The following is a 20092-nucleotide window of genomic DNA, read 5'->3' on the forward strand; positions in this document are numbered from 1 at the left end:
AGATCCAAAACATGAGGAAACAACGTAATCCAAAGCACAAAAATGTGGCAGGAACAAACAGAGCAAACAAAAATGAGCAGGCTGAGGAGACGACAGGACTATTTATAGACAGGGATTGATTTCTGACGTAAAACAGGAAAGATAGGAACGACAATCAATCATTCAAATCTACTCTAAGAATAAAAATACCCATTTTATTCAGTTTATCTGTGCATTGGGACAAACTGTTTCCTTATTGCACCTTGCAATAGGTATAGCAAAATCTAGAAGAATTGGTGCAAACCTGGACCTTTTGTTATACTAATTGTTACCTTAAGTTCCAGAAATGGACTTTTACTGTATCTTTATTCCTGAAGGCGTACCTCTGTTCCATTTCTTGCTTCATGTCAATGCCCTGTTTCTCCAACAGCTCCCTCTGAGCGAAGGCCCAGTCCACAGGCTCAACAGGGGTTTCGGCACATGGGTTCTTATCCCTGTCAGCCCGGGCCTGTACAGGGTGGTTAAAACGGAAGACGTGGCTCTTCCCCAGGATGATGCGATTTCCTGCAAGGGCATCACATCAGATCAGAGAGTACAAGTACAAAATCTATCCATATAATGTTTGCGCTAGTTATGGCACAGGTTGCACCAACCTGATTTCAGAACAGTGGGTTCTGTCACCCTCTTTCCATTAACGTATGTCTCAGCTCCTTCACAAGGCTCAAGGACAACTGCTGCTCAGGAAAAGAAAATTCCATATGAAGCTTTGCTGACAACATTACAGTAATATTTTACTTTGATGTGCACAGCTGCAAGTCTCACTTTCTCCCATTGGGCCAGTGGAACTAGTGAAGGTGCAGTGCTCGTCCTTTATAAAGTGACCACTGAGGACTATATCCTGGCGACTGCTGGCATCTAAACGACCGACCCTAAAATAAATAAAAGTGAATATGAATATATATAAAAGCAAGTTAATAACACACTTCATCTATGTAACATTTAGTCCTTTTTCATTTAAAGGGACAGTTCACCTCAAAATCAAATGTAGTCTTTTTCCTCCTGCATGTCGTGCTTTTTATTCATCTAAATTGTTGGGCTATACAGATGTGCTGAAAGCACCTGAAACCAAACCCCAATCCCAAAACACAGTAACAATGTTTGTTTTCAGAAATCATGACCTGGTTACTTTAAAAATTCACAAACGTTACTGTGACCAGTTCAAAGCTAGTTCAAAGCTACACCATCAGATTGTATCAGTGCAGAAGAAAGCGTCCATCCACCGTGACAAGAGGCTCATGGTAGTGACAGTGTCACAGGAAGTAATTACTGATGGCCTCCTCCTTAGCTGGGCTACATCATTAGCCAGCCATACCTTTACTTTGGCTGATGAATCCATAGAAAAAAAGAATTCTGGCAGGAAGCTGCTCACATCAAGCTGAGTGAATTTCTTTTAGTAACCAGGCTGTGATTTCTGAAGAGCGACACTTCTGCTACTTCTCCTTTTGAAATCACATCAGTGTGACAGAGTACGATCACATAGTGGCTAACTGAAGCTAGCAGCTAAGCCCATAATCTCATCAGGAAGGTGTTCACTGAAGACAGGGACCAAGAAATCTGACTTCTTTTTGCAACCACAGGAATTCTCATCAACATACTGCCTATTAAAACCATTACAGCTTTATGGCATGTCCATCCTATACAGTTTATGTATATGAATATATTCATTTATGAAATAAATTAGTGTATGTAGTGAAAAAAAACAAGTACTAAATACAATACAAGGATCAAAATGGGAGACAAACCACAATCTCCTGGCTGATAAACCTGTGACCAACCTTCTGTGGAAAGTGTGGGTCTCTAAATGGGGACCATTATCTCTCGGTGGCCTATGTAGCCACATTTGGGCCGCTGGCGGAGAACATTTAGTGCCAGTGAGGCACAGGCATCTGACACAACATTATATGACGCCATGTGATGAGAACATGTTTGCAATGCAGGCCTGTTGTCTCTTGAAGTTAGATTAGCATAAAAACAATGTCCTTTTTAAATCAGTATCGTGCTAATACAGCAGTTCTTAAACTTTTTCTGGTGTGCCCTCATAATAAGCTGACCCCACACTTTTTATGAGTCATTAGCAATAATATGGGAGGCATCTAATAATAAAAAGGATCCAAGTGGGGTTTTAATTAAATAAAGGTCAGCACGACAGCTTCAGCAGACTTTACTTTCTACATAAATCACATTTGTTTACATCACATTTTCTCCTGGTCTTCCCTGCAGTGGTTTTGTCCTCTCAGGGTGAGAACCACCTTCCTCTTATTACACTGTAAAATGTCAGCCTCTTACCTGGTGATCCCGTCTTTGATATAGTACAGCAGGCACTCAGACATCAGAGGGTCCTCGTTGAGGTTCACCAAATGAGGCGTCTGACACAGAACGGGGAATATTTCACTGTTAACTTTCGGTAAGCAATATGCATGAGTCATTGAACATCCATATGTTATTTACATTATAACATATGTCAGCTGTGCACAACAGGTGGTCTGAAATACAAGCTCTCCCAGTAAGAAACATCAAACAATCAGCAATAGTTAAAACCATGCAGTCACTCCCCACAGCGTCCCAGCATGGAGTGTTTAATGAAGTCAGATGTTTTGGGGCTGCAGGCAAGCAGCCATAAATCACTAAAATTAGGGCACTTCTATTATCTTTTCCCCCATGTTTACACCCATGGCTGCCTTCGGTGCAGTGAGGGAGTGTTTGAAGTGAGTAATGAAGTAGATTTAGGATAACACTTAATGAAACAGTGAAACTCTCGTCTGATCTGCCTCGACGAGGCTCGAGCACTCATCAGAGGAGACACTTTAAACACTTCAGAGCTACAAACCTCGTTGGGGGAAAACAGCCCGACTGTGTCGATAAACACGGGCTCGGGCTTTCTAGGGCTATCAGTGGGCTTTGGGGGTAAATAAACAAGCACAGCAGTGAATAATCGAAGCGGTAAGGATTAGATCACAGTGGTTTTGGAGAAGTAGAATACATCTTTTACCTTCTTTGGAGAGAACACACCAACTGTTCCACCATCTTCTCGCATTGCTACACCCATTTCGGCCAGCAGGGCCTCTCTGTTGACAAATATCATCAGCAAACCAAGTGAGATATTTTTTTTATGTAAATATACTTTTTTTTCAACATTGATTCAATGAGAAATGTTGTCTTTCCTAAATAAAGCATAGACCCAATATTATTGTGGAGGTGGCACCAATTGCTCTACACTCAGATCACCGAAAGCTTCACCTTAGGCCGGACCGGAAGAAATACTAATGCTTGTCATTGTCAATCATTTTAGAGGTGTGGAAAACAAGATTAAGATTAAGCATGATTAATTTTTACTTCTATGTTAATATTCTTGAATAAGTCACATTAATGGCAGCATATTACAGCCATCTGAGGGGAACAAAAAAATCATAGATACTGTGGAGGGTGGTGCGACTCAAGGAGGAAACACAGAATATGTCATATTAAAGTTGTAAATTTCTAAGAAGAAAAAAAAACAATTTTCTTGGACAATAAAGTATTTTTTTAAATCAGGTATTTACAAGGAAAATATTCTCTGAGATTAAAGTTATAAATTTATGAGAAAAGTTTCTTTCATTTTTGGCCAAACAGTTACTTTGCCAGATTAGCTCAATCTGATCACAGAACCACAGCTAGACGTCACTGCTTCTACAATCCTGTAACCTGAGGACATGCCACAACAGTTTGGTTTTCTTGTTGATTATAGCTTAGCCTGTAGTAGGTTGCATTTGGTGCAATATGACGTTATTCCTGATTTGAGCCCAGAATCACAACGTTAACACAGCGTTTCCCGATGGCCGCTGTGGCATAGGTGAGATTATCCAGCCTGTGACTTTAATCTCAGAACACCAAGGTTTCTTATGCTTTTTTATCTTTAGTTTTTGCAGGTTTTGGCTTTAATATCTTTAATGTTCTTGAAACTTTGAATATTTACTACTAACCTTAGAGAACTTTTTTATTTTTTATAAAAGTTTTATAAAAAATAAAGAAAGAATTAAAGAAATATATTTTCCTGCAAATGAACAACTGTAATCTTGGAAATTTAGAAATTTTAATTCAGGAAATTGTCCTTTTGTTCCTTTGAATATTACCTCTCTCATCTTACAGCATTTAAGTTTTTGTATGTGTGTTGTTATCCTCCTGTGTTTCTCTTTTCTTGAATTATTAGGATGTTGTTCCTGTTTTGGCATCTTTAGTATTTCCAAAGTTTAATCTTAAAGAGGAATTTAAACAATGCAATAAAATAAATTAAAATAAAACTAAACATCTCGTTGTCTTACCTTTCCATTCTAATGGCTTCTGTTCTGCGAAGTTTCTCTTCCCAGGTCTCATTGAGCTCAGCGATGATTTTCTCTGTTTCCTGACGTTAAAAAATAAAAAAGTGTGGTGATAATCATTTAAATAATAACTATATCTGGACTTAACGCAAAGAAACATCCAAATTCAGCAATGAAGCAATAAAATTCCAGTATATTCCAGTATTTTATTAGCTTACTTAATTGCTTACTTTTTTAAGTACCAGAAATTAAATGACCCATATCTGTGATTTCATTAGATGACCTTATGTTGGCATGTAAAAAAGGGTGTGAATATAATGTCTTTGTGCCATAATGTAGAGCTTCATTGAGTATTAAAATGGCCGAAAGAGCCAGGGACACAGATAAAGGGGGGCTTGGGGTGACCCTGCTCTGCTTGTCCTCCTTGGTGCATAATTTTAATTATAACTACACTGCTCATAAAAAGCTTGATTGGCATTCACCAGAGAACACCAGAATTGGTAGGTGTCCCAGTGGAGCCCCAGTCTCTTCACAGATGAGAGCAGGTTCACACCGAGCACATGTGACAGATGCCACGGCGTCTCGAGCCTTTTTTGCGTCTGTCACATGTGTACACCTCCCACAAATTCTTTGCAAAAATGCAACGTGTACTGTGTTTGCATGCATAAAATTCAGAATTTTCACAATATGCTCAGTGTGTAATGGCCTTAGTCGGAGTTTTGGTCAGAAATATGCACGTGGGAAGCCTGTTGGTGGTCATTTTGTTGGGCTCCGGGAATTTCTGAAGACCCATTTGTTTTTAGGAAATCAGGTTTTTGGTTATAATCTACTGGAAATGCTCAGAAAGGCAAAAAGTATAAAGACCAATTTGGTTTTTTGAACTTTTTTATTGAATCTGCCCACAATTAGAAAGACTTTGAACCTCAACAAATGCTTGGTGAATCTCACTGAAGTTTTATTTCCAGACTATGTAAGGCTGGGGTGGGGGTTAAACGGGGTTTTGTGCTCACCTTCAGCCTTTCGATGGCCTCCTCGCTGCCTGGGCTGAACATGATGCGATCGTGCAGACTGGCAATAGATCCGGCCCGACTGGACAAGGCTGAGAGAGATGGAGAGGGGCTCATCCCCGTCATGGCATTGGTCACTGTGGAGAGATCATCCCTTTGATTCACAGCTTGGCCTTTATTGTTATTGTTCTTGTAATCGGATATGTCTGCCAGGGTGGGACGGGCGTGGGGAGTGGGGACAGGAAGCGGGGTTTGGGGTAATCGATAACAGGGAGTAAAAGAACGGAGAAATGCAGACAGAAAAGGAAGAGAATAGAAAAGAAAGAAGATACGTGTCTTGAAACAAATCTAACTTACAGAGAGAAATTTGAACTGGTAGCACAGAAGCGAGGGCAGCACCAGCAGAAAGCCACAGACAACTCAAATGATGCAACAAGGAGGCCATCCAGCCACAAGACGACTCAACGAAAATGTAGCTACCATACAAAACTTCAAGCACAGCGTGATATGCAGAACCATTGAGAAACTGTTCGAGCAGCATGAGAAAAGATTTCCATTACTCATTCCCATTCAAGCATCTCTACCAAAAAATTAAAAACTGTCATCAGTTATGGAAAACAACAAAGTACGTGAGCTCTGCAGAGCCTGTGTGCACAAACACGATGACTCATTTTTAATGGCGTCTCATTTTCTGCACAGAACATTAGAAAGCCAGAACTCTCGATTAAGATTATTATCTAAAAGCAGCAAGATGCATTTACTGCTCAGCATGCTTTGCTGAAATTATTAATGTCAAACAAATTACTGGAAGCAGAAATCCATTTCTCTGGTAGAGGATCAGACACAGCGATGAGTTTGTCTGATTAGCTTTGAATGAAATTTCTGGGTAAATCTATTATTAAAGTAACACATAAAAAAGGGCCCCTTATATTTTTCTGTTCAAAGATTTATCTTGGTTTTATCGTGGCACCTGAAAGGCCTGAGCAGAAAGCAATAATAACAACCTTGCTGCTGCTGCTATGGCAACACAGAGCAATAAACTGGCCAAGTGTATCACACCCATCCATCTGGACAGGCTTCGGCTCGCCAAGATTGATCACATAATATTGCCTCTGCGGTTAATTAAGTTGTGTATTATGGAAAGACTGTAAAAATCTATGGCATTAAAAGTGCAGAAGACCTAAAAGATCCACTATTATGTAAGTGATTATATGTCTGAAGACTACATCATCACCCTCATCTTATCGTTCCTCTGTGCCCTGTTATCCTGCCTGCCAACAGGCGTTGACAGACTGATGATTCGTAAACTGTAAAGGGAAATGTAACAAGGTAATTATCCAAATATCTTTTTAAAGTAGAGACATTTTCTTTCTCTTAAAAGTTCTATTTTTTACATTGATCCTCACTTAAATTAATGCAATATCATATTATAAATTACCTTTTTTAGGGAACTTGAGAACTTAGGGATCTTGCACAGGAAAGGTGTTATATCACGAATGCTTCACCTGGTCCACTTTTGTATAGCTTTATAGCTAAAACAGGATAAAAACATTTTTTTATATGTGCTGCTGCCAGTGTGGTCTTTAAAAAGACCTTAATAAACATACTGAGCTGTACTATAATTTTTTAAAAAATACTATACTGTACGTTTTCTTTAATTTATTCATTGTAAAATAAAATAAAAAACACTTGGAATAATGTTTGAAATGGAGATAAAGGCAGCATGATTTTCAAATCTCATAAACGCATTTTCCATTAACCCTAGTTAATGGAAAATAACCCCAACACTAAATATTTAAACTGAGACTTTTTACTCTTTCATGAGAATATTTGGAAGGAAGAAACAAAAGGCTAGAAAATTAATGGAAATATCGCTGCTAATAAAGTTAACTGGCAACAGGTTAATAACAGGACTATAATCCTCAATCAGACAAGGAAGGAACGTTTTCCTGTTAAGAGTGCAGCAGCTGCTCTCCTCGGCTCCCACACATTTATAGGGTGTTGTTAAAAGAAGAGGGGATGCTACACAGTGGGAAATCACCCTATCCCAACGTTTTTGATTGTGCTGCTGCCATCAAGTTCAAGATGAGGTCATCTTTTTCTTAGAATGTTTTATTTTGTTAATTGAAAATAAAAATATATTTATGAGATTTGCAAATTATTGCATTCTGTTTTCTCACAACATCCAAACTTTTACGTTTGTTTATTGAGGTTTATTCAGATTTTTATTACATCGTTATAAATTATTTAAATGCTTTGTGAATATATTGCTTAGAATATATTAGGGGATTTAATTCTTTACTGCACTGCATTGCATGTGTCATTAAATCTTTTTATGTGATATGTGTGTTTTCTTGCCGGAAAAATAAAGCACGTCGTACACAGACAGACCTGCCAGGGGAAATGGATGTCACAATTTCTACGTCAGGGAAATTAAAGATGAAATGAATCCCATTATGGTGCACAAGCTTCCATACTATACTGCTCCGCTGACCTATCAGTGCATCTATAAAGTCATACTCAGATCTCTACAGCACCATAATATAGCAAAGCCTGAATAGGGATGGAAAGCATGCTGTTTGTATTTCATTAACATTAGCTTCTCGCGTTTCACTAAAAATCATGTAAAACAATCAGAACAGTTCCTTTGGTGCTGCAGAGAACACTGAAAAACCACTTTAACACTGCCACATTAATCAGCTGCGATTCTAAGCTGCAGAGCCAGAAAGCAAGAAACAGAAAACACACATTTCAAACCCTCGATATCAGCACCAGACGCTCGATATGCTGGGAGAAGAGACAGAGAGACAGCACAACACCTTTAGTTAAATTCTCCACATGTAAAAATGTTCATTTAGCTATTGGTGAACACCTGAGCACTGCAGTCTTAATATGCTCTATGCGCTCCAAACATTAATCCTGATCTTTCTCTGGGAAAGGAACTGTGCATGGTTTTAAAATAATATAACATCCATCTAATACATCTGTTTTCAGTACTGCAGTAAAAGTGGTATCAAGATTAGAGATGCAATGAGTTAATACTATATGTTCTGGCCAAAATTATATATACTTTATAATAGGGCTGGGCGATATGGCCTAAAATTCATATTGCGATATAATTTGAAGCACGTGCGGTAACGAGATATATCGCGATATATTCTTTTCTTCTGTATAACGTATCTTCCACACTTAAAATCCTTTAATTTTCTCAAAAATCGAGAGAGTGCCTTATGTATGAATTCTGGTTGTGCTTACTGACCTCGAACTGATTTGGGCGTGCAGAAATCTGTTAAAAAATGTTTTAGTACAACTTTGGTAAGCCGCACTGCTTGATGGATTGTCAGAGCATTACGGCTGCCGTAGTGAGGCGCTTCGCTAAGTAATCTGGGTCCAAAACTCCGTCCGCTTCAGGTCCCAACGTCAAACGAACACTAAGAGTTAAAAAGGTCTGAATTCTTTCATCTTTAATAAAATCATCAGCGTTGCTGCTTTACCAGGTGTAACAATTAAGTTTAACATCCATGCATCCATGAAAACAGAATTTATTAAATTTAACAGAGTTACAAGTTAACAGGAAGTTAGCTCGCTAGTTTCCACCTAAACATGACATGCCATGTTCTGACTGAGAGATTTTTGAAACTAATTAAAACGTTTTTATCTTTCCCCATATTTCAAAAGTGCTTCATCTCTTTGCCATGACTGTCGCCTGGCATAATTTGCAGATGATAATGGTTGTAGCCGCTGCGATGCTTTTGACCAAAACAGGCGCAGCTTGATGATATCATCAACATGCGCTATCGCGATAGAGCGGTATAGTCAAAATCTCTATCGTTGGCCAAATTTATATCGTTTATATCGTATATCGTTTATATCGCCCACTCCTACTTTATAACTTAAATATATATAATTAGATAAATTAACCAAAATTAGTGGATTACATTTTGGGAAAAACAAGTGTAATATAGTCTAAGCTAATGCATAGGAGAGGTGAGTCATGAGTGAGCATCAACCTCTAACGAAGTATCAAAAACTGCAGTTCCTTTAATGTCACCCTGAGGTTCCCTGCTGGCTCCAAAAATGAGTCAATCCCATGTTAAAATATTCATATATTCAAAAATGTTTACAGCCAGTTACAAAACAGTTTTACCCTCTATAGATAATTTTTCTACTATAAATCAACTGTTCAACTTTGTGTCTTTGCGCAAACAGGCTGCTAGGATTCTCCTGCTGATGCTGTTTTACATTACCGAGCTGGACCTCTTGACCATATTTGTTTTTTTCGACCATTTTTAAATGATTTGAATAAATATATGGTTTGCTGTACAGCTCATCCAAAAGTTTTGTGTTCCACCAAACACACTATAAACTGTTCAGGTGCCTAAGAAAGGGAATATGATATCGGTGCTTGTGGATAACTGAGGCTGTGGTATCTGTAATGGTTTCTGACATAAAAAAAAGTGCTACTGAGATGATACCTAATCAAGACGAATTCACCCTGCCTGTCTAAGGACAGGAGTGGAGGCAAAACATTTCCTCTCACATAGCACACAGCTGGTATGATGTGTTAGCTTCAGATGTTAATGCTAGAAACAACGCCTACACCATTTTTTCCAGCCTGTTTTTAGACACAAATGGGAGAATAATGCATTCGTGCCAAGTTTGGTCCTACTGCTGTCTGAAACCACTTGCTATCTATTAATTTTCATTAACTTCTTCCCACTGATTTTATTGTCCTGGCTGGTTCCTAATTTGCTTCTTGGTCTATTTGAACAGATCAACATGTCTGTGAGTACGTCACGGCTTCTGTGAGCACAGGGAGAACAAATTTGTTTGTGAGTGGGCTGAGCTGAGGCTGACTCTTAAAAAAAAAGGTCCAAGACCATTATAAACAATTTAAAATTCAATCTACAGATAATGGGCACATAAATCCAATGAATGGTCCCTTACTCTCAATGATGTCGCCCAGGCCTTGAGCAAAGAGGAGCTCTTTCAGGCGAGACACCTCCTCTTTCAGCTCACGCACCAATCGGTTGTTGGGATCCTCGTTAATGACAGCGTTACAGCGAATCTGTTTGGCACGGTCAGCATACCTGGGAATGCAAAAGATCACTGAGACACAGGTGTGTGAGGAGAAACGCACACATATATACACATAATTCCCCCGACATCCCCGTCTCTGCAGCCCGGAGCTGCAGCTGCAACCCGTGAAGGATGTTTGAAGTGTGAAAGTGAGGCAAGCCTCTGAGGGAAACATGGATTACACAATGCCTGCGTTTCACCGACACCGGTGTCCTTCAAAGCAACATTCACCAGCTGTGTGGGAGGAAAAATCTGCAGCACAAAATGTGCTGTCTGCTCTGTTTACCTGAGCGTGCTAAGGGTCTCATCGTAGTTGATATCAGCTGGACTCAGAGCAGCAACCATCGCAGTTCGAGAATTCCCCCCTGACAGAGAAGAACAGATGTAAATTAACATGCTTTGAGTTCAGAATGTGTAGAACTACTTGATTGTCACTAGTTCTGCATGAATGTGGTGTCAGAAAAATAGGAAAACACTCTGTCTGAACAAGAAGTTAAAATTTAGATTTTGCTACACCGAAAAATGTCACATATAGTACAATTACATAAGTACAATATAAATCTTACATTTAACAGAAAAGTTGTGGTTTGCATTAAAATGTAAAAGTGATTAGCTTTTGGGGTTCAGACGCATGATTTTCTGGAGGGATTCTTTTACATATCACAGTGATGTTAGAAAAATTAGAGACATTCGATGCCTTTGAAAAACGGTGTTTATACCCAAATTTTCTCTCAGTAGCCAAGTCAAAACTGAATCTCGGTATGGAATGAAGCTTTCTGTCTTTTTCTTCTTTTTATTCTGTTTATAAATAAAAGACACACAAAAAGTCAGCATGAATTAATTTTTTCTGTGTTTACTATAGGTTCAAATAAATAATGAATTAGGATAATAACATGTAAATCACTCACCTTATTCGGCCCAGAGTCCTAAAATGATATGAGACAGTGGAAACTGTAATTTTTATCCAACACAAAATCGACTTCATCTTCAAAAATACAACAAATGGTTAATACAGACCATTTCTGCCAAAGCAGAGATGACTTTCCCCAGCGTGGTTAGAGATTTGTTGATATTTGCTCCTTCCTGTGACAGAACAGTAGGCAGATAAGGATTACGATGACAGTAAGCACAGACTGCTTTAACATGGATTTAGTCAGATAAATAAACATGATTTAAGATTTTTTTTTTTTTGTAGTGTTTTCACCTTTAGCCTGGTCCCTTTGGCTCCGGTAGAATCGGCCCTCTCACTGCCAGCCAAATCCACCAAACTGATTTTACTGACCTAAAACAGCACACACCAAATCAGTAGAATCCAATTAATAAGATGCAACACATGGGCTTTCAACAACACAAAAAAAGAATCAATAGGCATTCATCTGTATTATAGAGACAGGCCTTATTAAAAAAAACAGCTTAAGAATTATCCTCATGACCTTCAAGGAGTCATTGATTTCCACGTCCCATCAAGACTTAAATCAGCGTCATCAGTCAGAGGGCAGATAAACCGAGACAGCAACTCGATGTTAAACAAATTCAGTGAGGATCAGATAAAAATCCTCTACCTTCTCGGTAGTGTTATCCATCTCTGTGTCGTGGCGTTTCTGGGTGAATATGATGTTGAAGACGGCGTGTGAGCGACTGCTTGTCTCATTCATGTTGGTGGCAGCCACAGTCCTGCACAGAGACAATGAATTTTAATTACTTTGTACAGTTCAGATTTTAGCCAGCAGGATGTGAGTTTAAGTATAATTTAATGAAAATGTTTTTTTTATATGACACACTCATAAAACACTATTCAAAGTAGAAATAGGTAGTTATATATAAAGCGTATTTTTAAAAAAGTATATTTAGTGTAACAGCAGCTATGTTTAGGTAAACGTCATGGTCACTGTGCTTGTGTTTTATCCCCCAAACCTTATGACACTTCCCATCTTCATGCTTCCTATTTTATTTTGATCATTAATTTTTTCCTGTGTCTTTTGTTGTTTTAATATTTATATATAAATATTTAAATTGATATTGACTGTTAACGTTCCCTTCATTTCCCTTCTGTTTTCACTGTATGTATTCATAGATGATCCGAGTGGATACATCCATCCTTCTATGCAAGACAGATTTTTAAAAACGGGTCAAAACTAAAGTACGAAAAGCCATGATGTTTAGGTTTAGTTCCTTAAGCCCTAAAATCATTTTTGGGGGGTATTTCAACCAATTCTACAGCCAAAATCAAAAACCTCAGGGTCTAAGAACAAGAGAAATGTTTAATATCTCACAATCATAACCAATCTAGAATTATAAATGGAAAAACCTGGAGCCTGTATTAGCTAAGCAATGCATCTGACATTTTTATAGTGCACCACAAACATACATTTCATTAGAGTATTCCTTATTGCAAACCTCATATCCTGTGTGCAGTTACTTTAAGAGAGAAAGAAAGTGACTAAAATCAATGGAGTCTCTCTTTAATTAGCCCTTTCATTCATTTCATTTCCTCTGGAGCTAAAATAGAGCTAAATAGAAATTGCAGTTCCCCAAACAGCCACTTTAAACTTCCTTCAAAAGTGAGTTAATCCACATAGACTGCAATGTTAAAATGCAATATCACAACAGAAACATGTGTCCAGAAAACCAGCCTCCATAACAACTGTCCATGAGGTAAAATGTTATATAACTTAGTGCTTTAATTTCTACTAACTGGAGTCGCTACTGAACTGCATCTTCTAACCCTGTTTGTGGTCTTTGTACCTTTTGGAACATTTTTATGTAAATATCTGTTGAATAATAAGCCCTGCTGTGAGGAACAGCTCGCTTAACAAGTTTGTGCTTCTGTTTTGTTGTTAATTGGCAGGTATATGTGTCCTTAGTGTTGCACTCACACAGTTTATGGCAGTTTACGCTACTTGCTAACCAAGCTAACATGCTAACTTAGCACTCCTTCTGTGGTTCACTGCCTTTTCCTGAGACTCGAGAAATAGTTGACTACATTACCTAGCCTTGTTGCCAGAATCCATCAGGTCCTGGATGTCATTGTAGGAGGTGACAGCCAGCTTGGACAGGTCCTCCACATAAGGTCCCATTAGAGGATGCTCTCGCACACGCAGGTGCCCTTTGTTTTTTGGGTTCAGCAAGTCCCGCACACGCTCACAATAGATTTCCATGTAGCTTACCTGTTTCAAATTGACAGTTGATTGAACATTTATAACAGATGCGAGGTCTGAATCCACTGTATAAACAGGAGGGGCGCCCACACTCACCTCTACAGAGTAGGACATGCTGTTGTCTGTATTATCATTTATCTTTGTAAAAAGGTCTTCACACAGCTGGAAGAGGAAAACATAATAATCCGCAAAAAGATAAATTATTTAATTTATTATGTGCCCTGTTAAATTAATCAAAGTGTGTCAGTACCAGGGGAATAATTCCTTGCTGATCCTTCACATCCTGTTTCCCCATCATGGTGTAGGACTTGCCTGCACCCGTCTGACCATATGCAAAGATGCAGACGTTGTAGCCTTCAAAGGCATGAAGCAACATTTCCTCTCCGATGTCTTTGTACACTTGCTTCTGAGATGCATAATTGACATCTTCAGGCTGTGGACAGAGATCAATAATTGGTCATTTAAGACTAAAAATGTCTTGTAAGGCTTGAACAAATAAATCCAAAACTGATGAAAATATGTGGATGCGTTGTGTTTGGGCTCCAGGGGTGCATGGATGACTAACCGAAGTGTGAGACCAGTAGGAGTAATCAAAGTTGAAGCTCTTGTTGTCTTTGGCCTGCTTGGGGTTGATGATGGCTGAAAGACAGGACAAGGAACATGGGTCAGAGGGAGGGTGAGAACCACCCATGTGAAACTGGATCTGAGCTGGGTTAGTATCATGTTGTGCTAGTAGAGCTGGAAAGGTTTCAGTCACCTCTCCTTTCTGCACCAACAGCTACCTTTGGGATTTAGTTATTGGGCTTGGCCTACATAAATTCATTACAGAAACGCATCACATTGGAACACTTCATCCAGAAGAGGACCAAACAGAAAGCATTGGAGACCATGGCAAAGTGTAAAATCCAATATTTGTTATATCAAAGGCTGAGGTCACACACCGTCAGCCAGTCAATGAGGTAAACCAGTTGAGAAACAGCAAAAAGGCCAGTTATTTTGTTACCTGTCAGGACTTTTCTAGGACACCTTGCGCTCAGCTCATCTTTCAACAGCATACAGCTTGAAACAACCAGCCTCTTTTAGCTGTAATCTGTCAGGCTCCGCTGACCTTTGGTAGCCCTCCAATAAATTCCACCTTTGTCAGTGTTATAACTTTCAGTCTTCCCAGAAGGCCAGTGAAGTGTCTATATGCTTTTATGTCTTCCTGTGTCTGCCAGCTGTTCTGTAAATCACAAATCCTCCATGAGCTATTTAAGCATCCATCTCGGTACTCAAACAGGAAATGCCTTCTCCCCATTAAACAGTGTATTCACACAGCGTATGCATATTGATAGCGTATAACTTCATCCCAGATTAAAGGGACAATTCGCCCTAAATCCTTTTTTCCCTCCAGATTGAATTACTTTTTTTCCCCATCCAGACTGTTTTGGTGAAGGTTGCCCAGTTTTAGAGATATTGACTGCAGAGATGCCTGGTTTCTGTTAAATATAACGGAATAAACAAACAAAAAATACATTTGAAATACTCAATGTTTCATGATGTAGTTACTCAAAAAAAGTGCCAAAATCTTATTGTGAAGATTTTGTGCAGGAAGTAGGAAACATGGATCTTCTCATGAAGACAGGCCGGGTTTAAACATTAATGGAGTTTCCTCTCAGCTGATGTTGATCATTGAAGATGGTGGAAAGGATAGTTCCTACATGACACTGTTCACATTAAAAGCTGTGATTTTTTTTAAAAATAACTATTTCAATATTTTTAATAAGAGATGTTGAGTTACAATGCATTTTTTTTCAAGTTTTGAGCACCAAAATACACCAGATTTTTACATTTTCATTACATTCAACAGAAGGCAGACATCTCTGCAGCCAAAATCTGATTTTGAAATAAGCACTAACAGTCTGATCCCCAGAATGACGACAACTCAAGAAAATCCAGTTAAACAGTGATTTATAATTAAATCATATCGTACTGATGGCTAATCTAACGTCATGTTAAGGATGTCTGCCCCGAGGCCTGATCGACATGATGATGATACACTGGTTTCAAAAATAAAGCATAGAGTATTTAAAGTATTTTCAGTGGAAAAGGTTTTGCACTTCGAACCAAAGGACTAATTACAGCTTTTTATAGATTTAACTTGTGGAAAAACACATTTTTGGGGAAAACAATATTTCGAGTTACACGTAAAACCTTTTGATAATATTATTGTGCTTGTTTTTCATTCGTAGACATTACAATATAAAAACAACGTAAAATATTAGATACACAAAATTATCGTTTTTCTGCAAAAACATCTAATAAAGAGTATTTCTTGAGATTTTTTTTTTTTTTGCTGTGCATCAAACAGTTTCACCCTGATTTGTCCAAACTCAGCAGACACAATGAAATCGAGGTTAGTTTGTTTTTTGTTTTTGGCATGAATACTACTCCACATGTTGGTGTGCCCACATATCTCATTTGGTCTTGGTGCCAACATGATGCTTCCTCCCTGGGCTCCAGACCATTTTCTCTACTAATGCAGATGCGGTCGATAAAAGAGGAAAAGGCCCAGAGCTAAGTACGAGCTCAAGTAAGTGTACACAGTTTTATTTCCTCTCTACACTGCTACTGTTTCCAGCTATGAAATATAGGCCAGTGTGGCTGACTTGGGTTTCAGATTTCAGATCTAATCCTCGCCATGACTAAGAGATGAGACTTCACTTACTGGCCGTGACTCATCCTGGTACTCTGGAAGAAGGCCAGATATCAACATAGATGTACTACAGTCCTCATATTTGTCATACTTATCCAAGCAGTGTAGTCTGTATTCGCTGCTAACAGAAACAATTTCGAGAACCATAAGGACATTCGAAGAGAGGATCTTCAATCAACGTCAATACACTTAAAATATGCAGTTTTAAAGAAATATGTTCTTCTTTTGTCCATTTGTCACCTTTCCACAATGTTTTAGTATTTTTGGCCTGCTTAGGTTTGGTTAAAGTTAAACCTGACTGAAAGTTAAAAAATAATCCTCGTTCATCTTATCATCATCGCATCTTGCTGCTGACCATCACAAATCTAGACTGCTCACTAATTATTATTAATGTTTAGCACTGTTGCCTGTGCTGCTTCTGTCACACAAACATGTTGTGCCCGTCTGTGCGGATATTCTCCAGAATCTCCGACTTCTCCCACCATCGGAAAACATGCTCTGCTAATGCTGCCTATCTGAAACAGGATGCTCTCCCAAAGGAGATTACTAATCTCTCTACATTTACTTCTTATTTAAATAAGGGTTAAAAAAGGGTTAAATTTTAAAAAATAACAGCTGCCGAAACAAAAGACAGTTCCTACGTAGCAACGAAGGAGTTTGTGCTGCTTTGCTGCAGCTTATTCTGTGTTGCATCTTTTATTATGCAGTAATTTCCTTTTCTGCCATATTTCACTAAGCAGTATTAGTAGTCACATTACTTATTGCTTTTCACTGCGTATATAGTAAATATAACCTATAACACAATCAGGAAACTGTCCATTCTGACAGAAAACGCTGATCTGGTTTTACAAACTCTGGATTCACTCACTCGGTAAATAACTGAATGGAGACATGAACTACTTCATCAAACCATCCATCCATTCGCTTCCGCTTATCCTTTTCAGGGTCGTGGGGGGCGCTGGAGCCTATCCCAGCTGTCATAGGGCGAGAGGCGGGGTACACCCTGGACAGGTCACCAGTCTGTCGCAGGGCCAGACAACCATTCGCACTCACATTCACACCTAGTGGCAATTTGGATTATCCAATTAACCTATCCCCACAAGCTGCATGTCTTTGGACGGTGGGAGGAAGCCCAAGTACCCGGAGGGAACCCACGCAAACACAGGGAGAACATGCAAACTCCACACAGAAAGACCCCGGCCTGATGGTGGAATTGAACTCAGGACCTTCTTGCTGTGCGGCAACAGTGCTAACCACTGTGCCACCGTGCTGCTTCATCAAACCTCTAAAATTTAAAAAAACTCAAAAAACCAAGATTTCATCATTGCCCAGAAGCCTTCGCTATATGACATCCTCTCTGAACTTACTCATCTTCAACAGCGCTGTGATTCATACACGGTGAGCCCTCTGCATCCCTACTTAAGCACAGAATACAAGAGTGTCTTGCATTCAGATAAGGTAATTACTTTGGAGTGGTGGTGACTGGCAGCACGAATTACCATCAGAGCGGAAGTACCGGGTACCGCTTTTGCAAACTGCACGGGTACAGACTTCTTTTCTACTATCCTAACCAAGCTTGTTAAATGCATGTAAGGTTTTTATTTGCAATGAAACATTTTTCTGAAAGTAGCCACAAACAAAAAGAGAATTTCTGACTGAGTAATTGTTGAAACTAATTTAGTAACCGACCATATATGAGGGCTGCAGTGAGACACGGAAGCAGGACTGAGTGTTTAAGATCAATAGCTGAGGTATCTCTTCCAGGGATCATCGCTTATCTCTCCACCATAGGACAGTTTCTGCGTCATTTCAAGCACACAGAGGAGCACACCTCCTTCAACCTTCACTATATCCACTTTTGCCATCTATCTTCCCTTTTTACGATGGAAGATCTTTTTAATTTTTAGCTGTAGATTTAATTGATTGATTTTATTAAGTGCAGACAATTAGACGAGAAAAGCGAGCAGTTCATTTTCTTCCGTCTTTGTCACCACGTCTGGAGTGTTTTGAAGTAAAAGCCCAATCGATACATTTATCAACATAAAGTATTCACCAGGGCCACTGCCATTCATTTTTACTATACACATAAGATATCTTGGTAATCAAATATTAAAAATGTATGAAGACGGAGAAACTGCTGATCATATATTTTTTTCAGTATTCTAAATACCCAAATACCTCAATAAAAGTTGTTTCTAATTCAGTTTTTGCATGGAGGTAATTAACTGAACTGTAAAAACCGGCATGTGATAACAAAATATTTTAAGTTAATGCAATTTGATTTATTAAAACAACAATGTATGATTTACACTAACAGTCTATATTTACAATGTTGAATCTATATTTCTTTATAAACATTTACTCTATGAATTTTAAAATGAAGGACTTATTGGGCAAAAAAAATAATTACTGTTAACTGTTTTTGTTTAATCTTTTTGCAAATGTTTACCACCTTAAAATGTACTCGCAACAATATATTTTTATAGCTGTGTATTGTGAAAGAATACCACTACACTGTATTCCAATTTTGAGCATTCCATATGTTTTATACAGTGGGGCAAAAAAGTATTTAGTCAGCCACCGATTGTGCAAGTTCCCCCACTTAAAATGATGACAGAGGTCAGTAATTTGCACCAGAGGTACACTTCAACTGTGAGAGACAGAATGTGAAAAAAAAAATCCATGAATTCACATGGTAGGATTTGTAAAGAATTTATTCGTAAATTAGGGTGGAAAATAAGTATTTGGTCAATAACAAAAATACAACTCAATACTTTGTAACATAACCTTTGTTGGCAATAACAGAGGTCAAACGTTTACTATAGGTCTTTACCAGGTTTGCACACACAGTAGCTGGTATTTTGGCCCATTCCTCCATGCAGATCTTCTCAAGAGCAGTGATGTTTTGGGGCTGTCGCCGAGCAACACGGACTTTCAACTCCCGCCACAGATTTTCTATGGGGTTGAGGTCTGGAGACTGGCTAGGCCACTCCAGGACTTTCAAATGCTTCTTACGGAGCCACTCCTTTGTTGCCCGGGCGGTGTGTTTTGGATCATTGTCATGTTGGAAGACCCAGCCTCGTTTCATCTTCAAAGTTCTCACTGATGGAAGGAGGTTTTGGCTCAAAATCTCACGATACTTGGCCCCATTCATTCTGTCCTTAACATGGATCAGTCGTCCTGTCCCCTTGGCAGAAAAACAGCCCCATAGCATGATGTTTCCACCCCCATGCTTCACAGTAGGTATGGTGTTCTTGGGATGCAACTCAGTATTCTTCTTCCTCCAAACACGACGAGTTGAGTTTATACTAAAAAGTTCTACTTTGGTTTCATCTGACCACATGACATTCTCCCAATCCTCTGCTGTATCATCCATGTGCTCTCTGGCAAACTTCAGACGGGCCTGGACATGCACTGGCTTCAGCAGCGGAACACGTCTGGCACTGCGGGATTTGATTCCCTGCCGTTGTAGTGTGTTACTGATGGTGACCTTTGTTACTTTGGTCCCAGCTCTCTGCAGGTCATTCACCAGGTCCCCCCGTGTGGTTCTGGGATCTTTGCTCACCGTTCTCATGATCATTTTGACCCCACGGGATGAGATCTTGTGTGGAGCCCCAGATCGAGGGAGATTATCAGTGGTTTTGTATGTCTTCCATTTTCTGATGATTGCTCCCACAGTTGATTTTTTCACACCAAGCTGCTTGCCTATTGTAGATTCACTCTTCCCAGTCTGGTGCAGGTCTACAATTCTTTTCCTGGTGTCCTTCGAAAGCTCTTTGGTCTTGGCCATGGCGGAGTTTGGAGTCTGACTGGTTGAGG

At 39.1% G+C, this 20092-nt stretch overlaps 1 protein-coding gene across 17 annotated transcripts in view; it reads right to left on the reverse strand.

Annotated features, from left to right (window-relative positions):
• Positions 1 to 20092, reverse strand: part of kif1aa (kinesin family member 1Aa) — a 49471-nt gene that overhangs the window by 22151 nt on the left and 7228 nt on the right. For 10 of the 17 annotated variants that reach the window (XM_085150904.1, XM_085150903.1, XM_085150910.1 and 7 more), the window contains exons 3-21: positions 14144 to 14217; positions 13829 to 14011; positions 13675 to 13740; positions 13409 to 13587; positions 11983 to 12094; positions 11625 to 11702; positions 11438 to 11503; positions 11329 to 11346; positions 11140 to 11218; positions 10707 to 10785; positions 10289 to 10431; positions 8090 to 8128; positions 5345 to 5547; positions 4338 to 4417; positions 3029 to 3104; positions 2326 to 2405; positions 802 to 908; positions 633 to 713; positions 363 to 543 (exon numbers count right to left, since the gene is read on the reverse strand). In XM_085150904.1, the coding sequence (XP_085007030.1) occupies positions 363 to 543; positions 633 to 713; positions 802 to 908; positions 2326 to 2405; positions 3029 to 3104; positions 4338 to 4417; positions 5345 to 5547; positions 8090 to 8128; positions 10289 to 10431; positions 10707 to 10785; positions 11140 to 11218; positions 11329 to 11346; positions 11438 to 11503; positions 11625 to 11702; positions 11983 to 12094; positions 13409 to 13587; positions 13675 to 13740; positions 13829 to 14011; positions 14144 to 14217 (1924 nt within the window). The remainder of the gene's footprint in view (positions 1 to 362; positions 544 to 632; positions 714 to 801; positions 909 to 2325; positions 2406 to 3028; positions 3105 to 4337; positions 4418 to 5344; positions 5548 to 8089; positions 8129 to 10288; positions 10432 to 10706; positions 10786 to 11139; positions 11219 to 11328; positions 11347 to 11437; positions 11504 to 11624; positions 11703 to 11982; positions 12095 to 13408; positions 13588 to 13674; positions 13741 to 13828; positions 14012 to 14143; positions 14218 to 20092) is intronic. The other 7 variants (XM_085150905.1, XM_085150901.1, XM_085150900.1 and 4 more) reach the window with 3 other exon arrangements.

Source organism: Neolamprologus multifasciatus, chromosome 23, assembly GCF_963576455.1.
Source record: "Neolamprologus multifasciatus chromosome 23, fNeoMul1.2, whole genome shotgun sequence".
In the NCBI taxonomy this organism is placed as follows: domain Eukaryota; kingdom Metazoa; phylum Chordata; class Actinopteri; order Cichliformes; family Cichlidae; genus Neolamprologus; species Neolamprologus multifasciatus.